Source organism: Anas platyrhynchos, chromosome 4 (assembly GCF_047663525.1).
Source record: "Anas platyrhynchos isolate ZD024472 breed Pekin duck chromosome 4, IASCAAS_PekinDuck_T2T, whole genome shotgun sequence".
NCBI classification, from domain to species: domain Eukaryota; kingdom Metazoa; phylum Chordata; class Aves; order Anseriformes; family Anatidae; genus Anas; species Anas platyrhynchos.
This window is the reverse complement of record NC_092590.1, coordinates 55542898-55559841: the sequence shown is the minus strand read 5'-3', so window position 1 is coordinate 55559841 and position 16944 is coordinate 55542898. Positions and strand designations below refer to the sequence as shown.

The 16944-nt window shown below is 58.2% G+C and overlaps 1 protein-coding gene across 1 annotated transcript; it reads right to left on the bottom strand.

Annotated features, from left to right (window-relative positions):
• Positions 1–993: 993 nt before the first annotated feature.
• Positions 994–15838, bottom strand: LOC113843619 (maestro heat-like repeat-containing protein family member 2B). Its single transcript, XM_072037658.1, has 39 exons — positions 15644–15838; positions 15335–15462; positions 14878–15000; positions 14579–14744; positions 14266–14364; positions 13770–13921; positions 13305–13448; positions 13049–13141; positions 12686–12755; positions 12461–12574; positions 12301–12374; positions 11888–12007; positions 11639–11746; positions 11275–11437; positions 10977–11159; positions 10581–10633; positions 10245–10352; positions 9836–9955; positions 9596–9718; positions 9335–9490; positions 9016–9138; positions 8635–8714; positions 8303–8441; positions 8091–8183; positions 7660–7764; positions 7328–7451; positions 7032–7144; positions 6785–6937; positions 6400–6554; positions 6065–6227; positions 5610–5797; positions 4762–4899; positions 4453–4564; positions 4116–4259; positions 3731–3913; positions 3435–3587; positions 3176–3298; positions 2930–3032; positions 994–2616 (listed from the first exon to the last, which is right to left on the bottom strand). The coding sequence occupies exons 1-39, from the start codon at positions 15666–15668 to the stop codon at positions 2555–2557; spliced, it is 4776 nt and encodes a 1591-aa protein (XP_071893759.1). The 5' UTR covers positions 15669–15838; the 3' UTR covers positions 994–2554.
• Between the last annotated feature and the right edge of the window lie 1106 nt (positions 15839–16944).

Genomic DNA, 16944 nt, shown 5'->3' with positions numbered 1-16944 from the left:
CAAAGGGTCAAGAACAACATGATGCTAAATGCAGACATGTCTATGTTACACATAAACATGTAGCTAAATGTAGTTCTGGTAGCTAACATTAACAATGTCTTATTCACTTGTTATAAGTAAATTGTATACTAACCACTCATTATGAACAAGTTCACAACTTGTTCCACACAAGTTCCTGTGAGTGAAGAGTCATGAAATATCTCTTCTAGAAGGTGAAAGACTTGGATGATAGGAAAGTCACATGAACAGGTATCTTAGGTTTTGATACGTTTGTTGTCTGCACCTGCCGTTTCATTTGAAAAATCAAATGTTTGGGGTTTCTTGATTTCTTTGGGAAATTCAACATTTCACAAATCGGCAATGACAAGAAGTCTGTGGGCATTGGCCAGATTGGCAGATTTGGGTCTTTTTGCCTTTCTATATTTTACCATATTTGGACTGTAATTTCAAAACAATGGGGATAAAAATGTCCCTGCATGGAAGAATGATTGATGAGAAGATAGGAAGGGAAGCTGTAAGGGGAAGTCACCAGTGGAATTCTACAGTAATTCATATTGGCATTTTCTTTTGTGTTCAGCAACTACCTGGAAAGGGAGAGAAGCAATGAGATAAAATAGTTTGCTTATATATGAAGACATTCAGATTAGTGAGGATGAGGGAAGGTGTTAGAAATGAGGTCAGAAAGACCTTGTAAGACTGAGTGACCAGTCAATAAAATGGCTGATAAAATCAGTGCAGGTAAATGATGCACACAGGAAAAAGAGTCCTTGTTTCAAACACAGGCAGATTGACTCTGAGCTGGCATGTGCCACTCAGGAGCAAGGCCTTGTTCCCCATTATTGACAGTTTCCATAAAAGTATCCATTCAATGCATAGCATTCATTCATTCAATAAATAAATAAATAAATAAATAAATAAATAAGCAGGAAGGAGTAGAAAACTAAAACTTCCATGCCACTGGCTCCATAGTTTCCCAACATCATTAAAACTATGTTTCTGATTCCCCACATCTCCAAAAGTATACAATATGGGAGGGAAACAATAAAACGAGCACATGTATATAATAGGACTTTCTATCCTGGAAAAATTAAGTCTTACTGGAGATGCAAGGTCTCCAAAATCACCACAGGCATAGGCATAGTGTTTAGAGACTAATAACCTAACAGACTAAATTGTCTATTGCGATAGAAAGGAATGTGAGGAACTTACATCAGACAGAAGAGGCTCGAAGCAAATAAATTGCTCTTCAGACAATATGAAGAATCTTTGCTGTAGATGCTGGTGTATGCTAAAAGTTTCCATGGGTTTAAGCAGAGTTTGGAATAATTCTTGGAATAGAAGTCCAATGAGAAGTATGTCACATAAAATACCATGGGTGGCTCAAAGAGTCCTGAGCTGCAAATGGCTTGAATAGCAGGAAGGTACCTAGGGGAGGTATTATGTGCTTGTCCTATTTTTATTCTGTTCTCTAGACAACTGCTTTTTGCTGCTGTTGGGTACAGAACAGCGGAGCAGATGAACCTTTGGTCAGATCCTAGGAAGCTATTCTTCTGATTTTAGCATTGTTGCCCCATTTTTGACCTGTGCGGTAAAGATGAAGTTTGGAGTCTCCTGTGTATATTTTCTGCGGTTTTGTTATGAGCTGAAATTGATGATGGAGAGATTTTTTAATGCAATTTTGCCTACTCATAGGTATGTATAAAATCTTGTTTCCCCACCTAGTTCTCTTGTTCAGAGCACCAAGATGCTTACAACCAAGGCACCCGCAGGATCAGTTTGGGAAGGATGGCATCCCATGGGAGCGACTCCACAGCACAGAGGACAAGAGTGACCAAGAAGGAGCAGTGAAGTGCCATAGACTGACCACAGCCCCCATTCCCCTGCGCCGCCTGGGGGGAGGAGGTGGAAGAGGGTGGATGGCCTTTTGGGTTTCTTTCCTTTGTTTCTCGCTTCTCTAGCTTGTTAGGAAAAGGCAATAAATGTGACTGTCTCCCTACTCTGGCCTGTCACGATCATTGTTGAGCAATCTCCCCGTCCTTATCTCAACCCTCAAGCCCTTTGCATCCTCTTTTCTCCCTGTTCCTCTTTGAGGAGGGGGAGTGAGAGAGTGGTTGTGGTGGAGCTCAGCTGCCCACCCGAGTAAAACCATCCCAGAAGCGCATGTTGAGAACTGCTTTGGAGAGCAGTTTTCCAAAGATGCCCAAGATGAGTTCCTGGAATGTGCAAAGGGTGCAAAGGGCTCTTTAGTGAAACCTGGGGGAAAAAGTTAAGATCCAGGTTAGAGTAGTATACGTTCTCTGCGCTTCTCATGAATTGGACACGTTGGGAAGAGGAGTGGCAAGCAGTTTCTTTTTCAGGGAAGTTAAGGAAGTTAAGTTTCTTTTTAAGGGAGGAAACAAATTTGGAGGGGCGTCGTTTGCTCCCCGGGCCCTACGAAAAAGACCTTTTGTCCGCAGAGGGGAGGCCACGTGGAGTTGGATTTCCCCAAGGACACAGCGAGCGCTGAGACCACGTACATGTACAGAGTTTTATTGCCAAAGGGTGCCACGGTCACCTAGGGCCTTGTCTGCCTTCTCCACGCTCGGGTGTCCTCAGTGCTGCTCGGGCCCTGGAAAGCTGCAACAAGACAGACAGAGCTGTGAGCAGCCAGCCCAGGCAGCTGTGCCCCCTGATCACTCCTGATGCTTGCTGGATCCCTGATCTCCAGATCACTCCTCGATGCTTGCTCAAGCTTTTGAAGGAACTCGGAGGCAGGTTGCAAGGCAAAGCCCTGCGTCCCTGTCTACCCCATCTTCAGCCATGGGACACAGCACGGTGTGTGCCCTGTTCTGCAAAGGCAGGGCCCGGAGGAAAGAGCAAAGAGAAAGCAGAGGCCCCTACAGCTCCCTGGTCAGGAAAGGGAGTGGGAAGTTCCAGTGCGGGCTCTCACCAAGGATTTCGAAGGTCGATGGGTGCAGCCTCTGCCCGTTCTCTAGGAAGCCTCTCCTGGCTACGGTATGGAGCCTCTCCAACATGGGGGGGGCGTTTCTGGCCTAGGGCAAGACAGGAAGGCACAAGTTCACAGGGTCCAGAAAGATGCCTTCTGTTGCCCCTCAGCCAGCTGGGGCAGGGGGAAGGGGAGAGGCAGGGCAGGGCCACAGGGCCCTGACGTCTCGCTGGAGCACAGCTTCCTTACCAGGTAAGTGCAGAGCGCATCCTGCAGCTCTTGTGCACCCAGCCTCTCGCAGAGAGAGATGATGTCCTGTGGCCGCCTCAGCCCCATAAATGGAGCACAGAGACTGAAGGTGATCTTGCACATCTGAAAAAGAGAGTTGTGCCGTCATTCCTCCTCCAGCAGCGTGTGTGGGACCTGCCCAGGGAGCTCAGCCAGCCACGCCTGGGCCGTGGCCACGCAGCTTTCTGGGGCTTTGGGAGCAACCTCCAAGGGCACTTACGCTGGCAACTGCAACGTCGGGATCCCGGAGGTGCAGGAAAAGGCTGACCCATGTTTCCGCCACTTCTCCGGCAAAGAACGACCGCTTGCTCGAGGCTGAGGAGGCCAGGACTGAATAGAGGCGCAAGGCCGAGTAGCGAAGGTACTCTTCTTCCTGCAAGCAGAAAGCCGTTTGTCAGCTGGGTAACGAGGCCGAAGCAGGCACTCAGCCAGCAGAGGCCATCCAGGCAGCGCGTGCAGGCCCCTGCCCACCCCACGCTTCTCAGAGCAGCGGCAGCAAGAGCTGGCTTCACTCACAGACTCGAAGAACATCTTGGTGGCCCTGGCGATGTCTTCAAAGGCCGATCCCAAGTTCACTGCCTGCAGCACCCTCACGAGCTCAGCTAGCGCCAGCATGCTTTCTGCAACCACCTCGGGACAGGCAGTGTCCGCCAGGCTCTGTTGCAGCACCTGGACAACTTGTCTCCCGTGCTTCCGCACCTGCAAAGCCAAAGACGTGCACAGACTTTTTTACTCTGACGTTTGGCACCCAATTTGCCCTCGGCAGCCCTGCTGGCATCAGGGAAAGGAGCCCTGCTTTTGCCTTTGCCGCTCTGTCCAGGCCCTTGAAGCAGCTCTCCCCCAGGGTCTTGCTAGGGAGGGGAATATCCCTGCAGTCAGAGTGCAGGGAAATCCGTCTCACCTCCACGGGCATGCTGCCGGCTGCGTTGCCCAGAGCTCTCGCTGCCAGCTGCCTTATGGTGCTGCTTCGGTGCTGTGCTTTCTCAGCCAAGACACGCAGAATCTTCAGGACGTTCCTCTTCTCAAGAGGCGGCTCCTTCATCAGCTGCAACAGAGCAACACAGCCACGAGAGTCAGGACACAACCTCAGCCCAGGCACAGCACACAAGCAGGCTTCGCACAAAGGAGTCTCGATGGGGACGCTTGCTTCTCATCTCTCCCCACAGCAAGAGGCAGCCCAAGCAGCAATGTCTTTCAGAAAAGCCCTGGGGAGCCCCCCTGCCCTCCTACTGCCTCACCTCAGCAAAGAAAGCCATGGCCGTCAGCTGCAGGTTTGCTGATGGGTAGCGCAACCACTGGGAGAAGATCTCAATCAGCTCCCGGGAGATGAGCTGGGCACGGAGCAGGACACTGCACAAAGAGCACAAGGGGCAACGCCCGGTCAAGTGGGAAGGCTGCAGGCTGCCACCGCGGACTTGCCCTCCTCCAGCACAGGCGCTGCTCTGCCCTGCACAGAGCTCCCCGAGCACGCAGGAACGGGCCCCGGCAGCCGTTCCCCTGGGCGCAGCCACCGAGAAGAAGGCGAGATGCTGCCCTGGGGCTCTCACCTCGTCAGGAGGCACATGCCCTCGGCATAAGTGCGGGGGCTCTCCAGCAGCGCCGACATTTTCTGCCTCCAGAACGGCCTCAGCCAGCTCTTCTCAGTGCATTTGCTCAGCACTGCCATGAGAGTTTTGCAGAAAGGCCTGGGAAAGAGCAAGAGCCAGAGAAGTCTCAGATCAGAGCAGTGTTCCGCAGGGATCTTACAGAACTTACAGGGACTTAGCAGAGCAAGAATGCTCAGCAGCTTTACGAGCCGCTTCTTCACTCATCCCAAGCTCCAGCGACGGAGAGAGAGGCAAAGAAGTGCAGAGGCAACGCTCTGTAGCCACCAGGTCTGTGGCAAAAGCCGGCCAAAAAAGCAACTGTCTATTTAAGCCCTGGCAAGGTGCCCTGTTGTGTTGTGTTGTGTTGTGGGGGGACTGATGTGAGCACTCAAACCTCCCCAGGGAGGCAGCACCGCCTGAGTGCAATGCTTGGTGCACCCTGACAGGCCGGGAATTACACCGGCAGAGCCTCCACGGCAGGAAAGCACAGCTGCCCGTGGCCAGAGCTGGGCCACAAACCCTGCGAGGATGTGGCAGCTGTGCTTGTGCTCCCTGGGAGTCACCGCCCAGGAAGACCCTCAGCACACAGACATCTCTACCACAGTGAAAACCAACTTTGCACAAGCCATCGTGCAAGAATGACAGAGAGAAAAACAGAGAAAAGAAAGCCCCAAACAAACAGGGATGGGAGGAAAAAAGCAAATCTGCAGCCTCAAGTGGCCTCCCGCCTAGGAAGCAGGACAGGAAACAACCAAGCATGCTTGGCTAGGCAATTCAAGACCCCTTGCCCTGCCCCTCCTGCTCCTGACCTGCACACGTTGCCCTCTTGCCGCTGATCCTCAGCGTGCCCTCTCCAGGGGCTGAGGGGCGCAGACAGCATCTCTTCCCCCAGTGCCTTGCTGAGCTGCAGCAGGAGCCCAGGGAGGAGGGAGGGAAGCAAGCACTGGACCCCCTCCTTGTACTGCACGGACACCATTACGGAGATGGCACGGGTGACCTGCAGGGAAATGAGAGCACCCGACAAGCACCTGTTAAACAAGAGCTTTGCCACCAGCCCCGGCCCGCTGGCTGCCTGGGGCACTTCTACTGCCTGCACGCCCCGTCTCCGGGACAGCCTTGCAGCCTGGGAGCAGCGGCTGTCCCGGCCGTCCCGAACTGCTACTGCTGAGACACTGCAGCAGAGACACTTGCAAAGGGCACCCAACGCCTTGCCCTCGGACTGGGAGTGGGGGAGCAGGCACAAAGCCTCTGCCACCGAACGTACAGTCAAGGACTCCGGAGAAGGCTGGTGGGCGTGCAGCCTGCGAGTGGGCGAGCTGGGCTGGCAGCTGTCGTCTCCCACTCTGTTCAGCTTCCTCGCTAAGTGCTTCAGCACACCGAGGCCAATGCTGGCTCTCCCCAGAGTCCTCCACAGCTCCAGTGTGTTTCTGCCAAGAGATGTGCAACCATGAGCCTGTATGCTCTGTTACCAGTGCTACAAGCACACCTCCGACATTTGGCTGGAGGAGAAGGAGCTGCTGCTCCCCTTGGATCGCCCTAGGGGAGGGGAGGCAAGCTACGGCTCTCTGAGCCCAGCAGGAAAGGGAGGAGCGCATGTACCTGTCCAGAGGCACAAACTTCTCAAGGATGACGTTTATCGTGAGCTCCCGGTGATGGCGGGCCAGGATCAGCACCGCTTGCTGCACAAAGTACACGAACGAGGGCTCCAGCATGGACTCTGTGCAGGTGTGCAGGGCGGAGACGATTCCTCGCACCTGAAAGAAGCAGGGGAGAAAGAACGTCTTGGCACGGGAACATGGACGTTCAGCCCATGAGCCACGCCTGCTCCCTTGCCACGCTTTCACGCTCGAAGGCGAAATTTCACCCCTAGCACCCTGCCCGAGCCCTGACTCTGCACCGAGAGCTTCTTTAGCACACAAACGGCAAGATGTGTGGTGCGACAGCCAAAGCAAAAAAGTCCAAGGCATGGCAAAATGTCTCTTACGTCTGGACCAATGTCCTTGCCACACGCTTCCAGAAAGGTGAGCATCCAGTTGCCTGCAGCACACACACGCCTTCCTCTGGAATGCCGGAAGGGCCCCAGGATGGCATTCATGAAGTCTGCGGCCTGTTCTTTGGGGACGTTTTTGCAAACGACCTGGAAAGATGCAAGAACCAGGAGAGATCGAGAGCCCGTCACGGCTCCGCTCCAGCTCTTCAGAACATAAGGCAAGCTTGAGGGCACTCCTTACCTCTGCGATGCGGATGGAGGTCTGGAGCTGCTGAGAGGCGTCGCTGCGAGCACTCAGCCCCTCACACAAGCTCGCAGGGTCGTCTGTCTCCAACAGCCTGTTCGTGGCCTTGGCTGCAACGAGCACGGGGAGAAAAGGGGAGTCCCACTTAGGGCAACTGAACTTCCCTTCCCAGCCTTTGCTGAAGGCCAGGGGAGTCAGTCTTGAACTCGCTGCAGCGGGATGGCCCTTGCCAGGTTCCCGCTAGGGCCAGGCGGGGCAGAGGGCCGGCAGGCGCCTGCTCTACTCACACTCACCTTGGATGTGGAGAAGGGAGCTGAGGCAGGCAGCGGCCAGCTGGCGGGAGCTGCTCGTGGGCTCACAGGTCAGAGGCCCCAGCAATCCCGCCAAGGTGCCAAACGGCAGGTAGGCACCTCTTGTCTGCAGGGGCGAGAGGAAGAACAAGGGCTGGAGGTGGCCCCAGCACTCCCTTGCGTCTCCCAGCTGCGCCCTGCTCAGGCCAGGACTGGGCACAGGGGCCACCCCAGAGCGCTGCGCTGGGGGACCCCACAGCCCGTGCACAGCTGGGCAGAGCTGCCCTGCCAGGCCCCCTTGCAGCTGGGGGCACACGCTGGGCATCCTTCCTCACCTGAAAAGCCACTCCATCTCTGCAGTCCTCCAGCAGCTGGGCGCAGACCTGCAGGGCTTTCTTGCACACCCACGGATCGTCCGAGGAGAGCCAGAACCACAGCACCTGGGGCAAAGCAGCTCTGTCTGCCAAGGGGCATCTTTCCCTTCCCACCATCCCTCTCCATTTCCCTCCCTTCCTGGCACTTTCCCTGCGGCACTGCCCCACTCTCTTCAGACGCACCTGCTCCCACCCAGGAGCTTTTCCCTGCAGCCAGCTCCCTGCTGCAGCCAGCCAGGGGCTGCCTCTTGGCTTTCCCCCATGCAGGGCCCACTTCTTGGCCTCCCCGAGCTCACAGTCACCTGGCATGGCAGCAGGAGGTTCCTGCTCCTCTGCTAATTCCCCACTGGTGACAGGAGGGACGCTTGCCCCAGCGCCCCATGGATACTCACCTCGGCGATGTCTACCAAGTCGACAGGGCTTGGCTTTGCCTTGAGCAGGACTGCCATGAGCCGGCCCAGAGCCTTCGTGGCCATGTGCAGAGACTGAAAGCGGACGAGAGGGACGCAGATGCAGGATCATGGCTGCTGCCAGCACACAGCTTGTGCTGGGGAGGGCAGCTTGTCCTGAGCGAGAGGTGGGCAGGGAAGGGACAGCAAGTTACCTGGAGCTGCAGCACTGCCTGCTCTGCATTCCTGATCTCCCCAGTCTGCTCAGCCGCTGAAGGAAGTGGCAGGATGGCCCGGCAGCAGTCAGACAGCAGGCTGCAAATTTCCTTGCTGCTGAACGAGATCTCCAGCTTGCTGGCAAGGGGAAACAAAAAAAGAGGATTTCCTAGCACTCTCCAGAGAGGGTCACATGGCATCTGGGCTTGTCCTCATTGACAGCCCCAAATCCAACCAGCCTAGGCTGTGGCAGGGAGTGCTGCTCTTTGGGAGCTCCCCGACAGGAGGAACGTCATCCCGCCTCACAGCCCCCGCAGCTCCTCGCTCTTACCTCCACTGCTCCAGGGCCAGAATCACCTTCAGGTGCAGGGACGCTGCCGGGAAGCCCCAGAGAGTCGTCTTCATCAAGTTCTGCAAGAGAAAGTTGCCAAGTGGGCATTGGGCACAGGAGAGCTCTCGCAACCTGCCTGGGGACGGGCACTCCTGCCAGACACTGGCTGCAGTGCTCCCGCAGCTCCCACAGGGGCGCTGCAGGATGGAGCAGCTCCCCAGCGGCTGCCCAGCCATGGCCACTGCCTGCCAGCACCCAAGGGCCCCCCCCACCAGCTGGGGACACGGCTCCAGGAGCTCCCACGCGGCTGAGGGAGACCTTCCTGCCTCCTGGCATGGCCCCAAACTCCCCTGCAAGACAGCCCTGGCTCTGGGCACTCACCTGCAGGATCAGCAGCAGCTTGTGCTTCAGGACAGGATGGAAGCTGCCCAAGTTCCCCGCAGCGTGGATGGCACAGCCGACCTCAAGGATGCTCTGCGCCAGGGCAAGATTGGTCTGCAAGTTCTGGGGCCCAAGAGAGAAGAAAACCCTTGGAACTGGAGGAAGGGCCACGGGCTGCGAGAGGAACATGAGCCCACGGGGGAAATCTAGGGGAAGGCCTTGGATCTTCCTGCTGGGACAAACCATTCCTCGGGGGACCCTGAGAAAGAGACGGCCCAGCTCAGGTGCAGCCCTGCCCCTGCACGCCCCGAGCTCTCACCTGGCTGCTGGAGATGGAGAGCAGCAGGATGTTGCCCGCGATGTCTGCCTCCACGTGGGCGAGCAGTTGTTCCTTGGAGGCACGCAGTGCCATGCTGCTGTGGGCGAGCATGACAGCCCTGCAAGTGGCCTCAGCTCTCCTGCTGGCCTGGGTCGTCTGCGTTGCAAGAGATGCTGTGAGACGTCCGCCCCATGGCCCCCCACAGCCCACGATGAAGAGCAGGTGGAAGACAGCCAGGGAGGGAAACCCCAAACACCTCACCTTCCTGCCTCTGGAAACCCTAAGGCCCCGGACACTGCTCGAGGTGGCAGCAAATGTTGTCAGTGTCTCCAAGGCCAGGCGGAAGTGGCTGTCGGCGGCTTGGCAGACGAGAGAAATGATTCCCTGCAACAAAAGAGCGAGGGACAGTTGGCACAGGCCCAGTCGTTCACAGTGGCGGGAAGCGATGAGGAGCTGGAAAAGGCCTGGAGCAGGGCCCAGGGACAGAGCAGGGAAGCTCACCTGGGCCTCAGATGGCTCCTCAGGTTGTGCTCTCGTCAGATGGTGCAGCAGGTTCTCTTGGACGTGTGGGAGTTCCTGACAAGCTCCCAGCGTCGTCCCAAGAGCCTTGTACAGGAAAGCCTGCAAGGGAAGAAGCCGAGCCTGAGATGCAGCAAGAGCCTGGCGTGCTGCAACGGGGCCAGAGCAGGACAGGCGCCAGCGCACGGGGAGCAGCCGAGCCCGGACGCAGGGATGGGCTTTCGCCAGCCCCGCTCAGCACGGAGGGAAAGGCCGCGGGGGGCAAGGGCCGGGGAAGCAGCGCAGACAGCCCTCGTGGGCAGAGCAGCGCCTGCAGCCCCAGCCCCAGCCCCGCACGTGGGCGGGGGCCCCGTGGCTGCGCTGCCAGGGGAGAGCCGAGCAGGGAACCGACCTTCTCCCCAGAGCTGCTGGGAGAGCTGTCCAGCCGCTGGCTCAGCGCACAGCTCAGGCGCTTGATCCAGGCGTCGTCCCCGATGGTTTCCAGGGATGCCCTCAGGAACTGCAGGAGAGAACAGGAGAGGAAGCGAATGCTTCTTGGCCTTTGACAAGCAGGAAGAGGCAGTGCCAAGGCACACGGCCACGCCAGAGTGGCCTTCCACGAGAGCTGTGGCCCGTGGGAGAAGGGAGAGACTCCTCTAGGAGGAGGAGTGGGGTGCCTGGGAAACACCCCTGCCAGCTGGGGAATGCCACCTCTATCTATATGCTACGCCTCCCAGGGCTGCAGTACCTGAAGCAGACGGCGCTCCCACTCGGCAGCGTCTGGGATGTTCCCCTTTCCTCCTAGAAAGAAGACAAAAACCTTGCTTGGGACCAAGCCACAACAGAAGAGCTGCTGCAAAGCTGGCCTGGCCCAGGGAAGCTGGTGGCTGCACCCGCTCCAGAGGCAGCCGTCCGTCCCTCCCCACAAGCACCGCCCCAGCAGGGCCATGGAGGTGCCACCAGGGCCGGGACGAATGGATGGCTGTGGGACCGCTCCCCCCAGCTTCAGTGCTGGCTCCCCGGCAGGGAAACGAAACGGCAGCAGAACAAGCACTGGGCACCAGGCGGGGATTCCCCTTAGCCATGCTGGGAAGCTGACTTGCCATGCCCTCCCTCCCTTTCCCCCTCCCCAGCAGCACTTTACCTTGGAGGTACTGCAGCAGCAGGGGAATCTCGCTGTTCCACGTGGCCCCCACAGCTCCGTGGATCCTGCTGTGGAGGCTCTGCAGCACCAGCAAGGCAGCAGCTTGGAGGTCACTGCCCGCAAAAGGAGACCCCGCCACCACCAGCAGGCGAGCCAGCAAGTTGTGCGGAGTCAGCGTCGTGTCTGCGGGGAGAAAGAAATGCTGGGTGAGATGCCGAGCCACACCGTGCCCTGCCACGCTGCCGTCCCTGCAGGGCGCAGACCCAGAGGTCAGCATTGGGGGAGTTGCTACTCCTACCTTGCAACAGGGCGTTGAGGACATCGGGATCCAGTTCGTGATGCTCGTGCCCTGCTGTCAGCTCATTGCTCTCAGCCAGGGCGCGGAGACAGCGCGAGAGGGGGATCAGCATGCCCGTGTACTTGGCTGGCATCACATAGATCAGCAGCCTCGGCCACAGGAGCTGTAGGCAATGAGACAATTCAGCCCGTCAGCATTTCTGCCTCAGCTCAGAGATGGGGAGGATGGTGTGCATCTCCCTGAGCATTTGAGAGCATGCTGGGGGGGAGCCTTCAGGTGTGCAAAGGGGGCTAGGAACAAATGGCCTGACGGAGAGGAGAGGAGAGGAGCAGCAGCAGCAGCAGCAGGACAGAGGAGGACTTACTTTGGCCATCCCTCTCACAGAGATGTCCAGTGACCCCAGGACGTCCATGCACAGCCCTTGGAGAGCTCCTTCTTCCTGGGCTTCCTGGGCAGACAGGAGTCCCGCAGCCTGCAAGACACCATTGGGAACCCCCCGCCCCGCTTGCTCTCAGTTCCTGCCCCAGAAGGCTCAGGCGTGGCCCCAGCAGGCTCCCATGCCAGCCTCCTGGCAGCAGATCTCCCCAGGGAAGATGTTGCACGCTGGCCTTACCCTTCTGCTCGAGCTCCGGCTGAACTCGCTGAAGATGTAGCCCACAACGTCCCACGCTGAGCAGCTCTGGGCATTGGCACTGAGCAGCTCCCTGATGAAGTGCAGAACTGCCCTCCTCACCTGCCAGGGGTCAAGTGTGCTTAGCACAGGGACACGGGGACCTGCCCATGCTGGCAGCGGCATCACCTCTGGCTGTCAGCCCTCCCTCCGGTAAACACGAAGGAGCGGGGAAATGGCTGCCTGGGTCCGAGCCCTTCTAGTCCAGCCTTGCCGGGCTCTGCCTCTGCCCTGAGGGAAAAGGTTGCTCTCCCACCCCGACCCCGACCCCGACCCCGACCCCGACCCCGACCCCGACCCCGACCCCGACCCCGACCCCAACCCCGACGGCACAGTCCCTTCCCAAAGCAGCTCACCCGCATGCTGGGGTCCCTGCACACACGCTTGACAGCCTCCACCACCTGGGGCAGCTTCTCTGCCATCGCGGGCTCTGCAAGAGATCCAGTGAGGCATGCGTGGAGGCACAGCCCAGAGGGCGGAAGAGAGCCCTCCAAGCCCTGACCCCGCAGTACTGACCGTCACAGCGTGCCAGAGCACCGAGCAGACCCAGGGCTGCCATGCGCACGGCCTCCCTCTCGTGGCCCAGCTGGGACTCCAGGAACAGGATCGTCTCCTCTGGGCAGATGCGAGCTGTGGGGAGGAAATCCCATCCTGCATTAGCAAGCAGCTTACCCCCATTGCTGAGCTTTGGGAGAGAGCTGCCGGGACACCATGGGGCATCGCCACAGCTCCTCTCCTTACCTTGCAGCAGGATGCACTGGCTCAGCTCTGCCTTCTGGTCCTGGCTGTGCTCTTTGGTGTCGGCAGTGAGCTGTGGGAACAAGGTGGGAACATGGTGGAGAAAGTCCCAGCAGCATTGAGAGGGCCCGAAAAGAAACAGCGCTACCAGCTCTCATCTCCCTGGGCACTGGTGGCAAGAGGACCCCCAGCCAAAACCCAGCCCACCCCACAGCATCCCCAGGGACCCACGCACAGGTCTGGAGCACCCAGGAGCCACCCAGGAGCCAAGGCTGAGCAGCATTCAAAGACTCGGGGCTCTGGAGTCCTCCCGAGACTCAGCCAAGAGGGAATTGCTGTGGCTGTGTGGGTGCAGGCTCCCCTTACCTCGCTGTACACGACGCTGTTAATGGCAAGACACTTGCCCTTGGGGACGGGGATCTGAACTTGCTCCAGGGCCTCCAGGAAAGAAAGGAGGCTCTGCAAGAGAACGGGAGAGGAAGAAAGGGCCGAAGCCATGTCAAGCCACTTGCAAATGGAGCAACTGTGCACAGCCACAGAGCTCCCTGTGCAAACAGCCCCTGAGCCCTCGTGCCACTTGCACAGACCCCACGGCCGTGCCAGGCCCTGCGCCACACCTCACCTTGGTCACCCTGGAGGCGTCTTGCACCGTCCGGTACTGGTGCAGGAGCCAGAGGAGCTGCTCCCAGACATGCTCCCGGTGCTCCTCCTTGTGCAGGAGGACACGCATCAAGGGAGTCACGGCCCCGATGACGGCTTGCTTGTCCTGGAGAGGAAGCGGGGAGGCCCAGCGTCAAAGGCTGAAGGTCTGCCCTGCCCACAGAGAGGCCTTCCCCTTGCCCTTTCCCTTCTGCCCTGCAGGAGATGGGCTTGCTCTGGAGGGCAGAGAGGTTTTCCCCACCCCTCACCCCCCGCCCTGCCTGCCCAAATGCCCTGGGCTTCAGCTGCTTCCCCGCAGGGAGCCCCCAGCCCCAGGCACAGAGCCAGTCTGGGGCCTTTTGCAGCCAGCCCGCTGGGCACAGACAGAGGCACAGGCACAGGGGACATCCCTGCTGCCGTCCCCAGCTGGGAAAGCAGCACTTCTCACCTCTTCCTCCTGGCAGTCCAGCAAGGTGCTTGGCACAGAGCAGAACACCTGGGCAAGGTTTTCGTAGAGCTGCTCCTTCTCCGTAGCAGGCAAGGAGCATCCTTTCCAGGTGCAGATGTAAACGTTGACCACTTTGGCCCACTGCTCCAGAGCTGCAGCAAGAGAAGAGAAAAAGGAGCCTGGAGCAGGGAAGGGAGCGGCACCCCCCGCCAGCCTGCTGGAAGCCCCATTTTTGCCCATCAGGGCACATTCACCCGGTAGGAAAGCCCAGGAAGGCAGCAAAGGGACCCAGGAGTTCCCGGGCACCTTCACCTCCAGCCCACAGAAACCTTCAGCCACCCTTTCCAGGCGCCCCCAACGCTTTGGGATGGCAGCAGCGTGGGCTCAGGCCCGCCATGCCCGCTCTGAGACCAGAGCGAGGTGCCAGGGGCTGCCCTGCCCCTGCCCCTGCCCCTGCCCCTGCCCCTGCCCCTGCCCCTCCCCAGGGTCCACTCACCACCGCAGGCAGCACGCAGGATCCGGCCGCTCCCTAACTGGCCCACCACGGTGCGCAGCCCCAACAGCACCACGCGCATGAAGGGGATGCACTGCAGGGCTGCGAAGAGAGCGGAGAGTGGCCACGGTCAGAGCCCCCAGCCGGCACTGGCAGCGAGGGAGGAGGCGCTGCAGCCACGGTGCCCCCCAGCTCAGCACGGCTTGCGTGGAGAGGGGAAGGATCCCTTTCTATCCCAGCTCTCCCAGCCTGGCCCAAAGCGGGAGGGGAGGGAGGGAAGGAGGGAGGGAGGGAGGATGGCGGTGCTGGACCGTACCGTTGGTGCTGAGGAGTTTGCCCACAGTGATGAGCACGAACTCCTTGGAGATCTGCCCTGGGGCATTCAGCTGGGCCAGGAGCTCGGCTAGCACGAAGCTGAAGTGGGAGCGGGCCAGAGCCACCAGGACGTCACTGGCAGCCACCTTCGTGTCTTCCGTCACGCCCTGAAACAGAGGCTCAGGTTGGCTCAAGAGCCTCTGTGGGGCCCCAAGGCCAGCAAAACCTGCCTGTGTGCTCCGCATTGCCCTCCAATGCCTGGCAGGCTGCTCCCCTCGCCTTCCAAGAGCACCATCTCACCTGGTCAGCTGTCAGGTCCCAGGACACCTCTGCTAGCAGCCGGTTGACGACACCGCACTGCAGGCAGCTGTCATCTCCCCACAAGACGGTCTCCAGCTCGCAGTAAGTCTGCGCTCTGTCGCCCTGGGGACAGAGCACCATAGGGATCACTTGCACTTGCTTTGCTCCTCTTGCCAGCGCGCCGCCAGCTGCCCGCCCTCGCTCTGCAGAGCCTAGGGATGTGCTGCTGGGGCTGGGAAGCTGCAAGAGGGACACAAAGCCCCTGGCCTCTGGGCTTGGGCAGCCAGGGGACCTTGGGATGGGGCCCGGGCAAATGACTGCTCCTTGAGAAGCTCCAGGCTGGGCACTTCCCTGTGCCGGGGCTTCTGGATGACAAAACCAGGAGGGCAGAGGTGCCGCCAGGCACAGGCTCCCCCTGCTCCCCCCGCTGCATCATGGTGGGGAGCCCCCAGCTCACCTCCTCGTCTTGCAGGCGCGCTAGCAGAGAAGTCACAACACTGGCAGAGGTCGGGGCCGCTTCAGGGACTGGCCCTGGCACCCTGCCTCTGCCCTGGCGACGGCTACGTCTGGGCCAGCAGCCCACACCTGGAAGGAAGGAAAGAACGGAGCAGGTGTCATCGGTGCTGCTGGCCGCAGGGGGCTGGAGCTGGTAGGGACGAGGATCTTGGCCAGCTGGGAGAGAAATCTCTGCAGGAGACGCAGCCCCGAGCAGCCTGCTGGGAACGGTCCTGCTTCAGCCCCCAACCTCCCTCCCGCTGCCCCTCACCGCTAAGGGCTCTCAGCCTCTCCATCGCAGCAGGATGTCCCCAGATAGACACAACGCTCTCTCTGGGTCCTCCTCCTACCGGCCCCACAAGCAACTGGGCCACAGCTGGCACGCACAGCAGAGGGATGTAGGAGGGATACACTGTGACCTCAGCACCAGGGCCTGTTACCACACAGAGGGCCGTCCCTAGCTCATGGCTGAAGTAGACTTGAGGAGGAAACTTCGGCACCAAAATCCATCCTGGCAAACCTACCGTATCTTGGTCTGGTTGTCGCCTTTCACCACTTCTCCAGTGGGGTCATAGAACCACAGAATGTCCTGAGCTGGAAGGGAGCCACGAGGATCGCTGAGGCCAACTCCTGAGTCTCCAAAGTGTTATAAATGAGGTCTCAACTCAATCTGAATTTTGTAATATTTATAAAACAAATATTTCTAAAAGGTATAAAAGGCAAGTAAACAGCGCTGGGTGTGCGGGGAGTCTACGCTCCACCAACACGCACACACAAACATCAATTTTCTAAATATACAGCACGTTGCTTTACATACTAAACCCGAGTATGCCTACACATACGCACAATCAGGAAAGGTAACAAACAATACTTTAAGTTCTATTACTTACTAAAATCGAGTACGCCTATACATAATCACAAGCAGAAAAGGTAACAAAGAATCCTTGAAGTTCCACGACTTAACAGTCTCCATTTCCCATTCCTTTTCTTGATTACATACAAGTCTCCATTTTCCATTCCTTTTGACCAATATGTCTCGCTTTAAGTTGTCAAGCAACTCGGTCTTCAGGCCTTATGTATCTTAATCTTCCTGGATCGAATAAAAACATACCAGTCTCCTTTTCAAGGCCAATAGGCCTGGGTCAAAAGGCACGTCCAGGTCAGCAGGGGGTGGAACAGCAAAAGCCTTGGATGGCTGTAGCAGCAGAGGGGCCCATGGCGTAGCAGAAGGATCAGTAAAGGAGCCCGCAGCTCCCTCACTGTCTGGCAAACCACACGTTTCTGACTGTGGTCCCACAGGGCTCTTTAAGGCCTCAGAGATTGCTCGCCAGGTGCTGAGCAATCCCACCGCAACCTTGTCGTTTTTAGTAGCAGAGTCCCACACCTTGACCTCAATTTGGTCCCATGTTTCAGGCTCATAAACTGTCTGATTGTCAATAAGGAGAATAAGCTGTAAGGTTACCAGGACAGTCTTTGTTCCTAAGGACGTACATGTATGATTCCCCACAAATTGCAGCTGCTTACCAGTGAGGGGCAGCTGTGTGCGTGGCTCCGCTTCTCTCAGCTTGAGCT